Source organism: Zootoca vivipara, chromosome 3, assembly GCF_963506605.1.
Source record: "Zootoca vivipara chromosome 3, rZooViv1.1, whole genome shotgun sequence".
NCBI classification, from domain to species: domain Eukaryota; kingdom Metazoa; phylum Chordata; class Lepidosauria; order Squamata; family Lacertidae; genus Zootoca; species Zootoca vivipara.
Window position 1 is genome coordinate 119151625 of NC_083278.1, and position 16759 is coordinate 119168383.

The following is a 16759-nucleotide window of genomic DNA, read 5'->3' on the forward strand; positions in this document are numbered from 1 at the left end:
ACCCATGGAACGAATTAAATTCGTCTAGCGAGGCACCACTGTACTTGTAATTAAATGACAGAAGGAAAAGATTCACAATGGGCAAACACATCCTATCAAGCCTCTTGAAATTGAAAGGGGAGTTGATCTCACTGAAATGGATTTACAAAAGCTGGAAATGGGGCCTTGCTTTGTTATGTAATTTATCTTTATCACCTAAGAGGAAGCTTCCCAGCTATCCCTTTCACTATGGCCTTGAGCTAATATTCTGCTACACATACAGCCTATTTGCTGAAAATGGGACTTTTGCCAGAAGGTTTAAATAAAACTCAACCTGGAGTGGCAGGGGATTGCTTTCATCAATTTTCAGGAAGTTGGTGCACCAATGAGCTCTTACTTGTTTTACTCCTCTAAGTGGATGCACAACAATGCCATTGAGATGATAGAATACTAACATCACAAATACACCTGTTAGACTCAACAGCTTATGATGCATTTTTTATGTGGGAACATCATCTCTTGTAGGGGTTTGTGTCAGATTCAAATGAAGGAGTCTGCCTCTGGGTTTATCAGAGTAGAATATCTTTAATATAATGGTCTTAATCCCCACATGGAATCCTTTCAGATGTCTTGTGCATGAGGTGGGATAGTCTTCTATAATCCACACTGCTTTTATGTCCACTATTCTGTACCAAACACTACGTAGTTTCCCCATCTGGGCTCAGAGCCTTATGGCATCAGCATATAAACAGCTAAACGTCGTGTGCCTGTATGGTTGTCATGCCATTTTGTTTGCCATTGCAGAGTTCTATCCCATCCTACATGAATGATCTGGAATAGGAACACTCCAATATTTCTCCCAATTCCTCCTCGGTAATTAACCAATCTAAGCCTCAACTCCACCATCTCAGCTGTCTTGTCTAGCTTTGACCCCCCCAAGCATGTTGTAAGAAAAACTGGGAGTATACTAACAAAGGTGCTGGATTTCAATTTCCTACCTCACAAGCTCCTTGGAGCTTTGGACTCATCTGGGAATGAAGCCCAGACTGTCTTGATCCTTAGCCCAACAAGTAGTTGAATGCAGAGGGACCTGACTTTACATTAGACCAGTGTCTCTCAACCTTTTTTGGGCCAAGGCACACTTGTTCCATGAAAAAAATCACGAGGCACACCACCATTAAAAAAGTTAAAAAATTTAACTCTGTGCCGCCCTATATTGACTATATAATTATGGCTGTAAGAAACACTTGCCAATTGCTGTGTTGGTTGCAATCTCCTGTAATAAGGCTTCACAAGCCGCTGATTTCTCTGCCAGCACAATCCTTTGCTCAGCAAGTTTCAGGTTGAGCTCATCCAGCCAGCTCCTTTAAGTTTGTCTAAAACCACCCTCCCGTGGTGGTGGCTGTTGAGAGCTGCGCTCGCTCCGCGTCGTGACCCGGCCGGCTTCCTTTCCGGCGGGTCAGCGCTGATTATTGGCGGCCACCAGGCATGTGACAATGCAAATCGCCGTTCTCGTCATCGCACGTCGCGGCACACCAGCCAGCGTCTCGCGGCACACTAGTGTGCCGCGGAACAGCGGTTGAGAAACGCTGCATTAGACAAGAGAACCCAGCGTAAAATCAGTGGCCACACCGAAGGAGAATTGGTGCAAACAGCCAGAGGAAAGAGGCATTTTCTTTTTGTGCCAAACTGACAAGTTTGAAAGGTTTTATTTCAATAGCCACAAATGTTCTGATATTTACTCATAAGAGAAAAGTACAAGTCAAGATCAAACACAACCAGAACAAGAGGAGGAGCAGGGAAGGGAATTGAAAGACCAAGTTGCTTTATATTTACAATACTAAAAAACTAATTACAAGGCTGCTAAGCATCAGCTTATCAGGTGTGTGTGTGTGTGTGTGTGTGTCACTTAAGACACAACTTTGTGGAATATGGAATATTTACAGTCAGCGTCTAAATAGCTTGATATGAAACCTTGTCAAAAGCCCCCAGTTCTAATATAAAACTGCGGGAAACTAACTGCCATAGTGCAGGGTTGTTTAAGAGGGCACTTATTGTATGGATCCTTCCGCCTCCAAAACACCCACAATATGTGCAGCTGCAGGGCGCTTTTCCGGCTCCTCCATAGTGCAGAGAGAAAACAGCTCAATGACTTTTTGATAGGAAGGATCCAACTCTTCGATGTTGAGTGGTGGCCGAGTCCCAAGGGCGGCGTAATAGGCGTCTTCATCGAAGTCATCTTCATCAAAAGAAGACTCTAGAGAGACATGACAAACAGGCCAGAGCAAGCCAGTCACCAGATGAAATAAAGGCCCTCGCGGTTGTTATGCTGGTATCAAAGGAGGAGAGAAAGGGGATAGAAGGAGCATGCTCTAGGAAAGGCACAAAATTAAATCACTTGAGGATCTTTGTAAAATGCAAATTTTACACACACAAAAGTCTTTCTCTTATCACTTGGAAATGTTAAATAAGTACAACTGAGTAAAAGTTGTATTAAACCTTCCAAATATTGGGCTGTAAAATAATGTCCAAAAGTCCCTAGGCCAGAGCCTGCTCCCCAAGACCATACATAGAAAGCTTGGTCCAACAGAAAGCCAGTTTCATGAGCAAGTCTGCACTCGGCTGGACCAAAAGGAAGCACAAACTCACCTTCATCTTCTTCCTCCAGGTTAAGATGAGGTATCGAGAGGGTCATCATTTCCCAGAGTGTAAGCCCAAATGCAAAGATGTCAGCCTTGTCGGTGATGATGCCATCTCCCTCAAGAGCTTCCTTGGGCTTCCAGGGCTCCGTGCCAATATAATGAGCTTCTGGGTCACTCACTGCATGGAAACATAATCCAAATCAAGTTACAGGTAGGTAGCCGTTTTGGTCTGCCGTAGTCGAAACAAACAAACAAAATACTTCCAGTAGCACCTTAGAGACCAACTAAGTTTGTCATTGGTATGAGCTTTCGTGTGCATACACACTTCTTCAGATACACTGAAACAAGTCACCAGGCCCTTAAATAATAATAATAATAAATTTATTATTTATACCCCGCCCATCTGGCAGAGTCTCCCCAGCCACTCTGGGCGGCTCCCAATTGAATATTAAAACAATACAGCATTAAATATTAAAAGCTTCCCTAAACAGGGCTGCCTTCAGATGTCTTTTCAAATTAAGATAGCTGCTTATTTCCTTGACATCTGATGGGAGGGCATTCCACAGGTCGGGTGCCGCTACCGAGAAGGCCCTCTGCCTGGTTCCCTGTAACCTCGCAATGAGGGAACCGCCAGAAGGCCCTCGGCGCTGGACCTCAGTGTCCGGGCTGGACGATGGGGGTGGAGACGCTCCTTCAGGTATACAGGACTAAGGCCGTATACCTAGAGAGAGAGGGTGGGAAGGGGTATTACTCAGAAGGGTGGTGGGAATGGGTGATTGACTGATAGGTATGGTAAACCTGTGGACAACGGCAATTGGTCTTACAGGAAAAAGCAAGGGGTGAGATGGCTAAAAATAGCTTTTATTATGTATGATGATAAAGATCCGAATCAAGATTTCAAGAGCCATCCTCATGACCTCCCAGTTGCCAAGAGTAAAGCAGAACAAAGGCAGACGCAGAGATCCAGGGGCAGAAAGCAGAAGGGAAGATGCAGCAAAGAGGACTTGGCCATTGAGACAGCAGCCATTAGGACATTAAAAGACGCCACACATACCCATCATATTCTCATCCAGAGTCAGTGAAACACCCACGTCACAGATCTTTATTGACTCAAAGTCCCCTTTAATGACGACATTGGAAGATTTGATGTCACCGTGAAGCAAGTTCTTGTCGTTGTGTAGATACTGAAAGTCAGAGATGAGGATGAGTGCCTTGCTACCAAGGGGAATAAGAACTGAAAGATAATTTCAGAACAGGTGTGGGCTTTAACGCAAGTCTCTCTTCAGGAAATGCCTCTCAAGTTTTCGCCTCAAGTGCCAGGCACCGTTAAGGCGAAGGGTAGAGAGTTCAAGGCCCCCTGCTTTGAGGGATCCTGCCCTAATTCACTCAGGATCCTTGGACCACACATCTTGGAAAGGCCTCACCTTTAAGCAATGTGGATGTTGGTAGGCACCCGAGTTTAAAATCCTGCAATGTGACACCTTCAAAGGGCACGAATAGCGTCAGTAAGTGATTTCAATGAGTTAAAGCGGCTTGCGATGGTGCCAGCATTGCCAAGAGACAGAAATGTTAGAAAGGCATGTGACCAACATACAGTGGGTGACAAGCCAGATAACTCACCTAGCTAACTGTAACCCCACCCCCCCACTGACTTCCTCAGGACACCTCTGCCAAATTCCTGTCAAGTCATCCCTACTCAACCGTCCTGAAAGATCCCTCCTCTTCCAGGAGGGGGGAATTTGCGGGCGGGACCCGCTCTACGCGCTGAGCAGGGTGGCGTGTCTGGCCCCCTGCTCCACCTATTCATGCTGCCGCGTTCAGGGACGTGGCTGGCCAATAGGGTCAGCCTGTGGGCGGGGTTACCTGTTTTAAAAGAACGCGGCAGCCTCCAGATCGCCCCTTTTCGCGCTGCTCCCCATCGGATCTCCCACCCACCCACCCTTTAGGTCTTCCCTTAGTTAGGATGTTCGCTTTGACCTTGCTATGGACTTCGGTTGGTCGCCTTTGGTTGCCCAAAGGGTCCTGGTAGGAGTTTTTTATCCAATTGGCTAATTGGCACTGGCCTCTTGGTTTTTTCGCCTGCCTCGTAGCAATTCGTCACAACTTCTTCGGTATTTGGCGGTTAGGCATTGGAATATGGAGTTGTCTGGTGTGTTTGAGGACTGGTTGTGGCCATCATCCAACCCTCCTCTTATAGGGGTATCCCCTTAAGGGATCCGGCGGTCGTGGATCCCGTCCTACGCCCTGCTGGTGGCTAGGGCCATGGCATGACCAGAGTAGCATTTTAGCCAAGCTCGCGTTCTTGAGACCAATGACTCTCCCGTCGCTACAGCATCGCATGCCAAAACCTCCACAGACCTACCTTCAGGCCCCTTGCCATGTGCAGGGCAACTTTCAGGATGGTCGCAGCCGGAAAGGGCCCCAGCTTTTTCGTGTTCCTATCTTCAATTAGGTCATTGAGAGACTTTTCTCCCCCATATTCCATGGCAAGGCACATGCTCCCATCTTTAGCTTCAGCAAACGCACGATAGCCTTCAAAGACAAGCGCACAGACATTTGTTTACGGGCCAGAAAAGCGATCTCCATCTAATGCCAGCCCACATTGCAGTTATTCCCAACCTGGAATAATGTAAACCTTCAATGAACTGGATTGGCATTCAGCCGGGGGGAAACCAGGTTGTATCCTTGTTACACAGTTTCCCCCATGTTCAAGTACAGCACTGCTATTTTATTGATAAAGCTTCTAGCACTGTTTCAAAAACAAGATAAAAGGTAACACATACAGTGGTACCTCGGTTTAAGTACACAATTGGTTCTGGAAGTCTGTACTTAACCTGAAGTGAACTTTCCCATTGAAAGTAATGGAAAGTGGATTAATCTGTTCCAGACAGGTCCGCGGAGTACTTAAACTGAAAGTACTCAAACCGAGGCGTACTTAAACCGAGGTATGACTGTATTTATTATACTGTCGTACCTTGGTTCTTGAACGTAATCCATTCCGGAAGTCCATTTGACTTCCAAAAACATTCGAAAACCAAGGCGTGGCTTCCAATTGGCTGCAGGAGCTTCCTGCACAAGTTCGGGTTCCAAAGAATGCTTGAAAACCGGAACACTTACTTCCAGGTTTTCGGCATTCAGGAGCCAAAACGTATGAGTACCAAGGCGTTCGAGAACCTAGGTACGACTGTAATGGCATTAAAAGTACACCTTGGAGAATAAGGATAAAAATTTTGCAACTACATGTGCCTCCCTAGGGAGATAAACCGGGTACCGCCATCAAGAAGGCTCTCAGCTCATCACCCATTTTAACTCAGATGGCGGAGAACGTGGAAGGGCATTTAAAGATCACTTCAATAGACAGGCAAGTTCGTAGGTTGCTTTGCAATTCCTAGCCGCTAGTCGAGGCAGGTGCCTTATTCACAATTTACAGCTAGGGAACAAAAGCTGTTTGGACACCCCTGGATAATTTCGAAGAGCCACCTCCAGCCCATTGGCAGGAACAGCGCCGGCCCCGTCCTCACGTGCTTAAATGCAGGCTTCTTCAACATGCCATAGCCTGGCAGTCCGCAGCTGGTCTACAACTGCCCACCCTGCCCACTGCTACATTCCCATGGGACAGAACAGTGGACCCTACTCTTTAATGCCAGTTATGGCTGGACCATTTGAGGCTGCAGGCTCCTGCATGTCCGCAGATAGGCAAATGGAACCTCGGGAATATCAGCCTGGGGAAAACCGCCTCTGGCTAATGGGTCTGAATGAGGATCCCCCATCCCCCCCATTCAAAGCTTACCCACAATGTTTGGGTGCTGAAGGGTTTTTAGAACCTTGGCTTCTTCAGTCAGCATTTGTTGATACGTATCTCTCCGTGTGGCGTCACATTTGAGATTGATTTTCTTCACAGCCCAGGGAGAGCAAGAGATACCTTTGGGGGACCTGGGAACAAACTATGGAAATCAGAGAGGGGGATCTGGCCAAACCAGATTACTTGGACCACAGGAACGTCCATTTTCTTCTACTCTGATGATAGCTGAGGTAGCAGATTCAATCAGTTTTAATCACGAGGCTATAGTATGATGACGTTTAGGAGGAAACGGCACATATTTCTCTTACCCCAACCCTAGATCAGGTACGCTGACAAATCCAGAATTAATTTTACTATAATATGTCTCTAAATACACCCTCACATCAGCCCAGAAATCCTTTGATGTGTCAGCCTCAGGGTGGATAAAAATCAATGATTTTTTTAAAAAAAATCAAAAAAATTGATTTTTTTATTTAAATTGGATTTTTTTGATTTAAATCGATTTTTTTATTTAAATTGGATTTTTTTAAATAAAATGCTTTTTGAGGAAAATATATTACCATCCAAAGGTTATTCCATCATGAAATAAAGATTAGTTTTTTTAATTATGTAGAATAAGGTTGTATATGTTTAATTTTTTTGGTAAATAAATTCCATTAATCCATTCACAATGTCATGCTCTTCCAGAGGTTTTTGTAAGATTATAAGATTATTGGGCAGTTTCTCTGCCTACAAGATATTATCACAGGTGCTTGGTTTACTTTTGCAGTTCTCAAAACTGAATTTGACTCAACAGAGATCACATGCCTCTTCTTCACAGCAAAAATGTTATAACATGGACAGAGTTGAGAAAAAGACCTTAATCCTATTGTTCTACAAACCTATGAATACAGAAACAACCCCTTCAGTGCTAAGTTTGAAGAAGTTCAAAGAATAGAATAGAAACAATATTTTTCTGATTGTTTGGAGTGAACAGTATTTAAGCTTTTCATGTGTAGGCTGGGCTGACAGTCTAAGTTTCTTAAAATATATATATTTTGTTTTTGTTTAGCCAAATTAGTTAACAAACATGGATGTTTGTTTAAGCAAATAACATATGCTGTAATGTTATTGTTTCAGTTGAATAAATCTATTTAAATTGTTATTATTAAGGTAATGATTATTTTCCCCCTTCCTAAGTACATCAGTAAAGTTGTCCAAATATGAATAACCCATTAAACTGGGGATAAAAAACTAATATGAAAAGTTGTTATTCTAAAAATCTTCATCTACTTGCATATTAAAGTTATACCAGCAAGAATTAGTCTTTATGTAGAAAACTATGATTTAAATCAAGCCTTACTGACTAGTGATTTAAATCGTGATTTAAATCAGTTTGATTTAAATCAAATCCACCCTGGTCAGCCTCAGACCCTCAGCCAATCCAGATTGCAGTACATATTAAGAACAGCCAGGAGGCACCATATCAATGAGCCTGCACAACAGACAAGCGTTTCCAGCATCTGAGCCACAGGGAAAGACAACTCACCCCAAGAGGCATATTGACCCAGGGGAGACCGCCTTCTCTACCCTGAATCTGGCAGTTAGGTGCTTTACTAAACCAAATATTCCTGGCAGCTTTTAAATTACTACCTGTGAGAGTATCTGTTGCTAGAAGTAGTTGTTTTGTTTTTTTAATTGCACTTGTTTTATTTTGAGTTTTTAACACCAATGTGCCCTGGGCTCCTTAGGGAGGAAGGGGCAAGATGCGTATTTAATAAATACATCTTCTTTCCCAGCCCCCAGCAGCATAAATCCACTCCACTCAGCAATCTCAGTCTTGCTGCTTGAAGTCCCCACCGTCCTTTAAGACAGTGTTTCTCAACCTTTTTTGGGCCAAGGCACACTTGTTCCATGAAAAAAATCACGAGGCACACCACCATTAAAAAAGTTAAAAAATTTAACTCTGTGCCACCCTATATTGACTATATAATTATGACTGTAAGAAACACTTGCCAATTGCTGTGTTGGTTGCAATCTCCTGTAATAAGGCTTCACAAGCCGCTGATTTCTCTGCCAGCACAATCCTTTGCTCAGCAAGTTTCAGGTTGAGCTCATCCAGCCAGCTTCTTTAAGTTTGTCTAAAACCACCCTCCCGTGGTGGTGGCTGTTGAGAGCTGCGCTCGCTCCGCGTCGTGACACGGCCGGCTTCCTTTCCGGCGGGTCAGTGTTGTATATTGGCGGCCGCCAGGCACGTGACAATGCAAATCGCCCTTCTCGTCGCCGCACACCAGCCAGCGTCTCTAGTGTGCCGCGGAACAGCGGTTGAGAAATGCTGCTTTAAGACAACTTACCTTTTCATAAGATAAACATTGACTCCAGTTCCATACCCAAGCTTCTGCATGAAGGGAGAGGCTGGAATAGTTATTGAGGGTGAAGAGCTACCCTGCCCTGTATTTGCAAAAACAGAGATGTTGCTTTTGTTATTAGACATGCAAGAAAAAAATCACCACTCCATGTGTTTTCCATATACAACGGAACAGTAACGCACCTGATACTTTCTTCCCCTTGTTAAGGATGGCAAACCCCCTCCTGTTACAACAGTTTTTCAAACAGAGCAAGGTATGGCAACACCCCATTTGAATCCTTCTAGTCCCAATATTTAGAGGCCATTCACTCACTGCCCTGGAGGAGAAGAGCAGCAGCAGCAGCAAAACAAAAACATCTCAACTGCTTCTGCCAGGGAGGTTTATGGGAGCTACAGCTGGGATGGGGGCTGTGTGGCCCTCAAGATGTGGCTGGATGCCAAATCCCATGAATGCAAGCCAAGATGACCAGTGCTCAGAGATTTGGGGCCACAGATTCCCCATCTCTAGCATAGAGGGAAACATCTATAAAGATGTTTAAAGATTCTTTTAAAGACTGTCTTATGACAAAAAGACTTGATGCTCTTAAGGAAGCTTTTTCGATCATCTTTTAATATATATTTTTTGAAAACTCTCTCATCTTGTTATTTTAGAGGGAAACATTTATAGTTAAGATGAGCACCCAATTTTGCCCCTAACACTCCCTAACACACATTGACAAAGCATAGCCTCACCTGATCTCTTCCCCCCAGGTGGCTTGCTGGGGGTCTTGAAAGCAGTTTCTGCATCCATGGCTGAGAATTATTCTGTTGGGAGAGAAAGAAGAGTTCTTACAATAGTCCCAATTGCTCTCCCCACAGTTGTTATCATTGCCAATATTTACCCACCCTTCAACCCTAAGTTCCCAGGATTTTTTAATTTTGCTTCGACTCAGACCAACACGGCTACCTACCTGTTCCCAGGATGGGTTAGGGCACTTAAAACCGCGAAATTAAAAGCAGTTTTAAACAACTTTCAATCATAAAAATTAAAGGCTTGGGGGCAGGGGAATTTTGGGAGCATTTGGGGTGTGGGATTGTAAGGACTGGGGCTCGTGCAAACCCACTGCACCCCACTTCGACACCCTCACATGACCCCCCCAATCCTAAGAAAAACTCCCCCTCAAGTGCCTCTTCTAGATTTTTAATTTCGACGGGGGAGGGAGGAAATCCCTAGACGAACCGCCCCACCCCCCAGCCAGGGTCCTTTGCAACCCCCAAAATAAAAAGCTGCGGGGGAGTTTTGGGAGGATCGGGGGGGCAGTTAGGGGCCAGGGCTTGCGAGCCCCCAAAGGTCCTGCGCAATCCAAGGACTCCCCGCCATTGGACCCCCTCTTCCTTGGGAAATGAGGGGCGACGTCCTGGGGCCGCTTTTCCCCCCAAGCGTTTAATTTAAAGCCGGGGGGGATCGCCGGACGCCCCCTCCTCAGGGTCATTGGGCGGGGGCTCCCTCCCTCTGCGACCCCCGCCCCCTCACCTTGAAGAGCCGGAGACCGACTGACTGGCCCCTTCCCAGCTGCCTCCGTTTGAATCTTGGCGGGAGCGAGAGAGGGGACGACGGTGGCCGGCGAGGCAGGCTCAGGAAGCGGGGGGGGGAGGGGCGGGGCCAAAGGGGAGGAGCTAGAGAGAGGAAAGAAAGAAAGAAAGAAAGAAAGAAAGAAAGAAAGAAAGAAAGAAAGAAAGAAAGAAAGAAAGAAAAGATGAATGAAAGGGGGGTTGGGTGCAGGAGGGGAGTAAGTAACACCCCAACCTTTATAAACATTCCTGTAACAGAAGTTTTATCGTGTTTTTAACATTCTGTTGGGAGCCGGCTAGAGTGGCTGGGGAAACCTAGCCAGATGAAGGGACAAGGTATAAAAAAACCAATAAAATAAAATAAAATCCTTCCAGTAGCACCTTGAGAGACCCACTAAGTTTGTCATTGGTATGAGCTTCCTTTTGCATGCACACTTCTTCAGATGCTTCAGACCAACACGGCTACCTGCCTGCAACTAGAAGGTATAAAAAATTATTACTATGATGATGTGCCTTTCCTGTGACCAGCCTCTGTATCAGGCTCGCGGCCCATCTTCCCTCCCAAAGGAAACGCGCAACCGAATCGCTCTAAAGCAGCCGGGTTTCCCAACCTTGGGTCTCCAGCTGTTTGGGGACTACGGTACAATTCTCATCATCCCTGACCACTGGTCTTGTTAGCTAGGGATGTTGGGAGTTGTAGTGCAAAAACAGCTGGAGACCCAAGGGTGGGAAATACTGCAGGGACGTCCAACTCCCAATAGACTGCGATCTACACACAGTATTAAAAAAAACTGGCAGTGATCTACCCATTGTCATAAAAAAAATCTAGCAGTGATCTACCCAAAGTTTTTGAGTTTTGGGAAGCAAGAGTTGTTCAGCTTTTGTAGGAAGCCAAAGTTGTGGAGCTTTTATAGAAAGCCAAAGTTGTTGTTGTTTTACTTTTTTTTTTTTTTTTTTTTTTTTTTTTGCTTCTTCCAAAGAATCATAGAATCATAGAGTTGGAAGACACCACACGGGCCATCCAGTCCAACCCCCTGCCAAGCAGGAAACACCATCAAAGCATTCTTGACATATGCCTGTCAAGCCTCTGCTTAAAGACCTCCAAAGAAGGAGACTCCACCACACTCCTTGGCAGCAAATTCCACTGCCGAACAGCTCTTACTGTCAGGAAGTTCTTCCTAATGTTGAGGTGGAATCTTCTTTCTTGTAAGATCTACCAGTAGATCACAATCTACCTGGTGGACATGCCTGTGCTAAAGCATTGCAATACAGTAGAAGCAGCGCGAATCAAAGCGCGCCATTAAGCCGTCGGGTTGAAAAAAGATACACATTAAAACCCAGGACTCGGGCCAGGAGACGCTGGGGAGGCCTGCGTGTTCCCAAAGGGTGGCAGAATGCCCATGGAGATGCGGGGCAAAAAGTCCCTCGCATTTCAGCCAGAAGCGCCGCAGTAGAGGAAAGAGGGCAGCGGAGGGCAGAGAAGAACGGAGCCTCGGCACAAACGGAGGGAGAGCGCCCCTTCCGGCCGGCCGGGCGGCGGAAAGACGGAGGCAGGGAGGCGGGCGCAAGTAGAGAACAGCCGTCCGCAGCCTCCAACCCGGTGCCTGCAGCCCTCCGTAGGTTTCTCCCGAGTCCCGCCCAATCAGAAGCTTCCAGGCAGAGTGGGTGGGAGGGAGCCGCCCATCAATCAATAGGGAAGGCAAGGACCGGGAAGAATTAAAGGAGCCGTATTGGACCCCAGGCCTTGAGTGACAGGGCTCGGTACCCATTGGGCGTGCCGCCGTCTCGCGTATGCAGGCGGCGGGGAGGTGCCTCGCTGACGTCACGGGTGGGCCGATGGCGCGCGTTGGAGGTTGTCATCCTTGCCTCTTCCAAGATGGCTCCGCTGGAGCGAGGAAAGGAGGGAGGGAGGGAGGGCAGCGCCTTGCTGACGTCACGGGTGGGCTGATCTCCTGCGGCGAGCGGGAAGGCGGGGGCGGGGCGAGGTACGGAAGCCGGCGAGGGAGGGCCGCGTCGCTCATTCCCGAAGCCGGGCGTGCGCGCTGTGAAGGAGCTGCCCGGCGGCGCCTGTTACGGCGGGCAGGCGCGTCTCTCTCTCTGTCTCTCTCTCGTTCTCCGACAGCAGCCGCCATGTCCGGCTACGAGTACGTGAGCGCCGAGCAGCTGGCCGGCTTCGACAAGTACAAGGTGGGCGCGCTGAGGGGGCGGCGGGCGCGGGACCGGCTGGATGACCCTCGGGGACCCCCTTCCTCCTCTCCCGGGCGCGGCCGAGGCGCTGCTGCTGCTGCTGCGCGCGGGACCCGCCCTTCCTCTCGTGGCGCGGCCGAGGGGCCTCTGCGTCTCCCGCCGGGGCCTCCTCCCTCCGCCACCCTCGCCGGCCCCCCTGCCTTTGGCCTCAAAGGGTCGGCGAGGGAAAGGGCCCCCGCGCCCGGGCAGGGTGTCTGCGGAACTCCCTGCTGGGCGGCCATGCAGAAGAAAGACCTGCCGGGCGCGAGTGCGCAGCTGCCCCGCGTTGGCCGGGTCTGGCGTGCCTGCGCTGCAATGTGGGCCGAGCCGCTTGGGGGGTTCCCTGGGGCAGTTCGGGGGTCCAGCGAGGACCCGGGCGAGACCCGGGCTCAGGTCCCTTCCGCTGGACTGCGGAGCTCCCTGGGGGCGGCCTTGGGCCTCGCAGCCCGACCTACTTCGCAGGGTGGTTGTGGGGGTCATGGGCGCCCCCTTGAGCTCCTTGACCCCAATCACTTGATCAGCGTAGAGCCATAGGATGGTAGAGTTGGAAAGGAACGTTCCCAAGGGTCATCTAGCCCAACCCCATGCCATGCACGAAATAGAATCGTAGGGCAGATTCCCATGAATGATTCCCCGGTTTGGATTCCCACGTGGGAAGAGAGTGTAAGGGGGCAGCTGCACGCACATGAGAATCCTCTCCTGCAGGGAGCAAGGGTCTCCACACAGAGCCCCTGGGACAACTTTTGGGATTCAGGTTTCCCCTTCTTAGCCCTGTGGTGCCAAAGTTTAAGAGGGACCTTTCACCTCCCCAAAGGGGCGACATGCATACTTCTCCTCCTACTGTTATTTTAAGTTTGCCAGACATGTGCTGACTGTCAGGACTGCATCTGGTGAGAGAGCCACGCGGGAATAAATGGGAGAGGAGGGTGAAATTGCAAAATCTCAGCGGCTTAGTTCAAGCAATACCAAATGTTCTTTCCTTTGGCAAGGCGCAGATTGCAGGGTGTGGCTGGTAGTTACAACTTTGTGGCAGAGCAGTCGTGGCTTCAGTCCCCATCTTCTCCAGTAGGGCTCAAAAAGACTCATGGTCCAAAGTCCTGCAAAGACATTGCCTGTCGGTGTCAACAATACTCAGCTAGAGGGACAGTGATTATGACCCACTATTGATAGCCCACCTTTTCCGCAAGGAGCACAAGGTGGTGTACCTATGTCTCCCAATGTTATTCTCATAGAATCATAGAGTTGGAAGAGACCACAAGGGCCATCCAGTCCAACCCCCTGCCAAGCAGGAAACACCATCAAAGCATTCTTGACATATGCCTGTCAAGCCTCTGCTTAAAGACCTCCAAAGAAGGAGACTCCACCACACTCCTTGGGAGCAAATTCCACTGCCGAACAGCTCTTACTGTCAGGGAGTTCTTCCTAATGTTGAGGTGGAATCTTCTTTCTTGAAGTTTGAATCCATTGCTCCGTGTCCGCTTCTATGGAACAGCAGAAAACAACCTTTCTCCCTCCTCTATATGACATCCTTTTATATATTGAACATGGCTATCATATCACCCCTTAACCTTCTCTTCTCCAGGCTAAACATGCCCAGCTCCCTAAGCCGTTCCTCATAAGGCATCGCTTCCAGGCCTTTGACCATTTTGGTTGCCCTCTTCTGGACACGTTCCAGCTTGTCAGTATCCTCATGGCAACCCTGTGATATAGTGTGTGTTTATGATACATCATGGCCAAGTGGGCTTTCCCAGGTCATGGTCTGGCACTCTACCCACTACACCACACTGCCTTTCTTAGCAATGGAGTGGCCAAACCACTGCTGCCTTTCCTCCCAATCTTGGAGCGGGGTAGAGATGCCTATGAAACTCCAGGGCTGATCACCACCAACTTTTGCAGCTCCAAGGCTGTGAAGGGGGCTCAGATCATCATTAAATGAGTCAGGGGAGAACCATATATGCCCCCTTGAGCTATTTGGGATAAAAATATCATCCTGAACATCTTGGGGCTCCTTGGCTGAGTGGCAGCCAAATTGGTGGCTTCATTTTCCCTGGGAAAGGGAGGCTGGAGTCTTGCTTGGCAGCCATGTGGCTGAGACACCTGGAGCACATTGCCCAAGAGAGGACCACACAGGCTAGCTGAAGGCCTCCTGCTCTTCCCCCCCCCCTTTGCTAAGCGTTTATTGTTTTGAACTAAAAATATGGAACACTTGACGAATTTGTGTGTCATCCTTGCGCAGGGGCCATGCTAATCATTCTCTGTATCGTTCGAATTTTAGTATATGTGCTGCCGAAGCGAGCACAGGCCTCCTAGCTCTTGTTGGAAAATGAGATTGGGGTGGGGCTTGCTTAGGCACAAACTGTCCCGAGGCAGAGGCTGGCTGTCACCCTTTTCCCCCCTTTTTCGGGAACAAGGCTAGTCAACAATTGTGCATCCTTGTAGATGAGTGGTTTGAGTGGAAGAAACCATTTCAGTTTGCAAAACAGATTTTCTTACAAATGTCTGTTACTCTCCTGATGATATTTTGGGGATTGGGGTTGGAGAAATACAAGGGGGACGTGTAACCAACTGCTTCTCTGTGTCCCCAGTCTGCTCCCCCCTTCTCGTTCTCCTCCCCCCCCAACCGCTTACTGTTCTTCCTGTTTCCATCCTCCCTGCACACCAAGGTGAGGGCCAGCATAAATGTTTGTGGTGATGATGATGATGATAAATGTCCTCAGAGGTTAAAATTCATGCTGCCCTATATACCGTATGAGTGGTTTGCTCAATGCCCCTCACTTTTCTATCCTGCTGTTGTCCCCTTGAGCAAATGCATTTATATACAGTTCTTAATTTTTCTGGTGCTTTGGAGGGGGGGGAGAGTGTTTTCTTCTTGTTGTTGTTGTTTACTTCTTTAAATCTTGGGGTAGAATGCCTCAGTCTTTCCTTTCAGTAGGAGAGTTTTGCAGTCAGAACGGCTAGCCGGTCACCATGGTTCTGCAGTCCGTTGGGACTGTGGTTTTCCGCACAAATTATTCCTCTAAAAATCCACCTCTGAGTGCTCACCCACATCACGTTCAGTTTGCATGGTCATAGTTGCTGAACCTTGGGCATAGGAAGGCACCCTGTCTTGTCTGGTACAGATTGCCCCCCTTGGGAATAAACCTTTTGCTTCCATCTGCACCTTTCTGCCATATGCGAGACTCAAATGGTCAAGACTTCCTTTCTCTAATTATAGAAGCTGGTTCAATAAGAGACAGAGATTTCCCAGTTTTGAACATTGCTCCGTGGTGCCGACACGGTTACCTGCATGCCTTGCAATTTTTGCAGTAGCCGTGGATTTGGAGTGGCCTGATTATTACCGGCTTAACTTGAGGGGGCCGAGTCACTTGAGATTTCTGAATTGCTCTTGAGAGTTATGTATAGGAACGAGCTGATTATCTGAGAGGCAGCCTTTTTTGGGGGGGGGGGAACGCAGCCTCTTTGTCAACAGGAGGAGTTCATGTCTGCACATTGATAATGATCTTAGAATGTGAGACGAACCCCGCAGGATCACACCAAAGGCCCACCTAGTCCAGAATCCTGTTTTCTTCTGTTATCTTTCAGGGGGCCTGACACTGGAGCTCATAAATGGCCATTTTGAGTAGTAGCCTTTGATAGCTTTAGCCTCCATGATGCTCCCTAAATGTCTTTTTAAGCCATCAAAGTGGATGGTGGTTGCAACATCTTAAGAGTATCATATTCCATAGTTTAGCTGTGTATATATTATGTGGAGAAGGTCCTCTGATCATTTTGGTTGCCCTTGTTTCCACCTTCCCCACCTTCTATATTCTAATATCCTTCCTAGATGCAGGAGCCAGAATCAGTGACTTGGATCAGAAGCAGATTTAAAGGTCTCGGCTCTGGATAATCACGGTGCTGCAGCCTGTTAAAATTCTTTTCTCCCTGTCAAAACAGGCTAACCACCTAATTGTAGTTTGTGTGGGGCTTCAGTTTAGATTTCCAAGAAAGCAAATTACAAAGCAAATAACAGAAGACCTACGGTAGGAACTTTCAGCTGCCTGAGGACAAAATCAATTTTTTTTCCAGGCAGGAAATTGGAGCTTATAACTGTGATGGTCACCAAGAAAAAACAGATAATGTGTAGGCAATTTCCATTGAAGGTGGAGGCTGTCCGGATTAAACTTTCATTAGACACACAACACAGTTGTTTGTCCCTCTCTCCTGACCTCATTT

At 47.7% G+C, this 16759-nt stretch overlaps 2 protein-coding genes and 1 non-coding gene across 4 annotated transcripts in view; 1 reads left to right on the forward strand and 2 right to left on the reverse strand.

The window, feature by feature from the left end:
• Nucleotides 1-1660: 1660 nt before the first annotated feature.
• PBK (PDZ binding kinase) lies at nt 1661-10365 on the reverse strand. The gene is made up of 8 exons (XM_060273212.1): nt 10284-10365; nt 9503-9574; nt 8757-8853; nt 6412-6554; nt 4984-5153; nt 3676-3805; nt 2629-2799; nt 1661-2236 (listed from the first exon to the last, which is right to left on the reverse strand). The coding sequence occupies exons 2-8, from the start codon at nt 9558-9560 to the stop codon at nt 2031-2033; spliced, it is 975 nt and encodes a 324-aa protein (XP_060129195.1). The 5' UTR covers nt 9561-9574; nt 10284-10365; the 3' UTR covers nt 1661-2030.
• Nucleotides 10366-12315: 1950 nt separating this feature from the next.
• Nucleotides 12316-16759, forward strand: part of SELENOI (selenoprotein I) — a 67463-nt gene continuing 63019 nt past the window's right edge. For both annotated transcript variants that reach the window (XM_035110738.2, XM_035110739.2), the window contains exon 1: nt 12316-12508. In XM_035110738.2, coding sequence (XP_034966629.2) covers nt 12452-12508 — 57 coding nt within the window. In that variant the 5' untranslated portion in view covers nt 12316-12451. The remainder of the gene's footprint in view (nt 12509-16759) is intronic.
• Nucleotides 14739-14846, reverse strand: LOC118083278 (U6 spliceosomal RNA). The gene has a single exon (XR_004692357.1). It is a non-coding gene; the product is annotated as a U6 spliceosomal RNA (small nuclear RNA).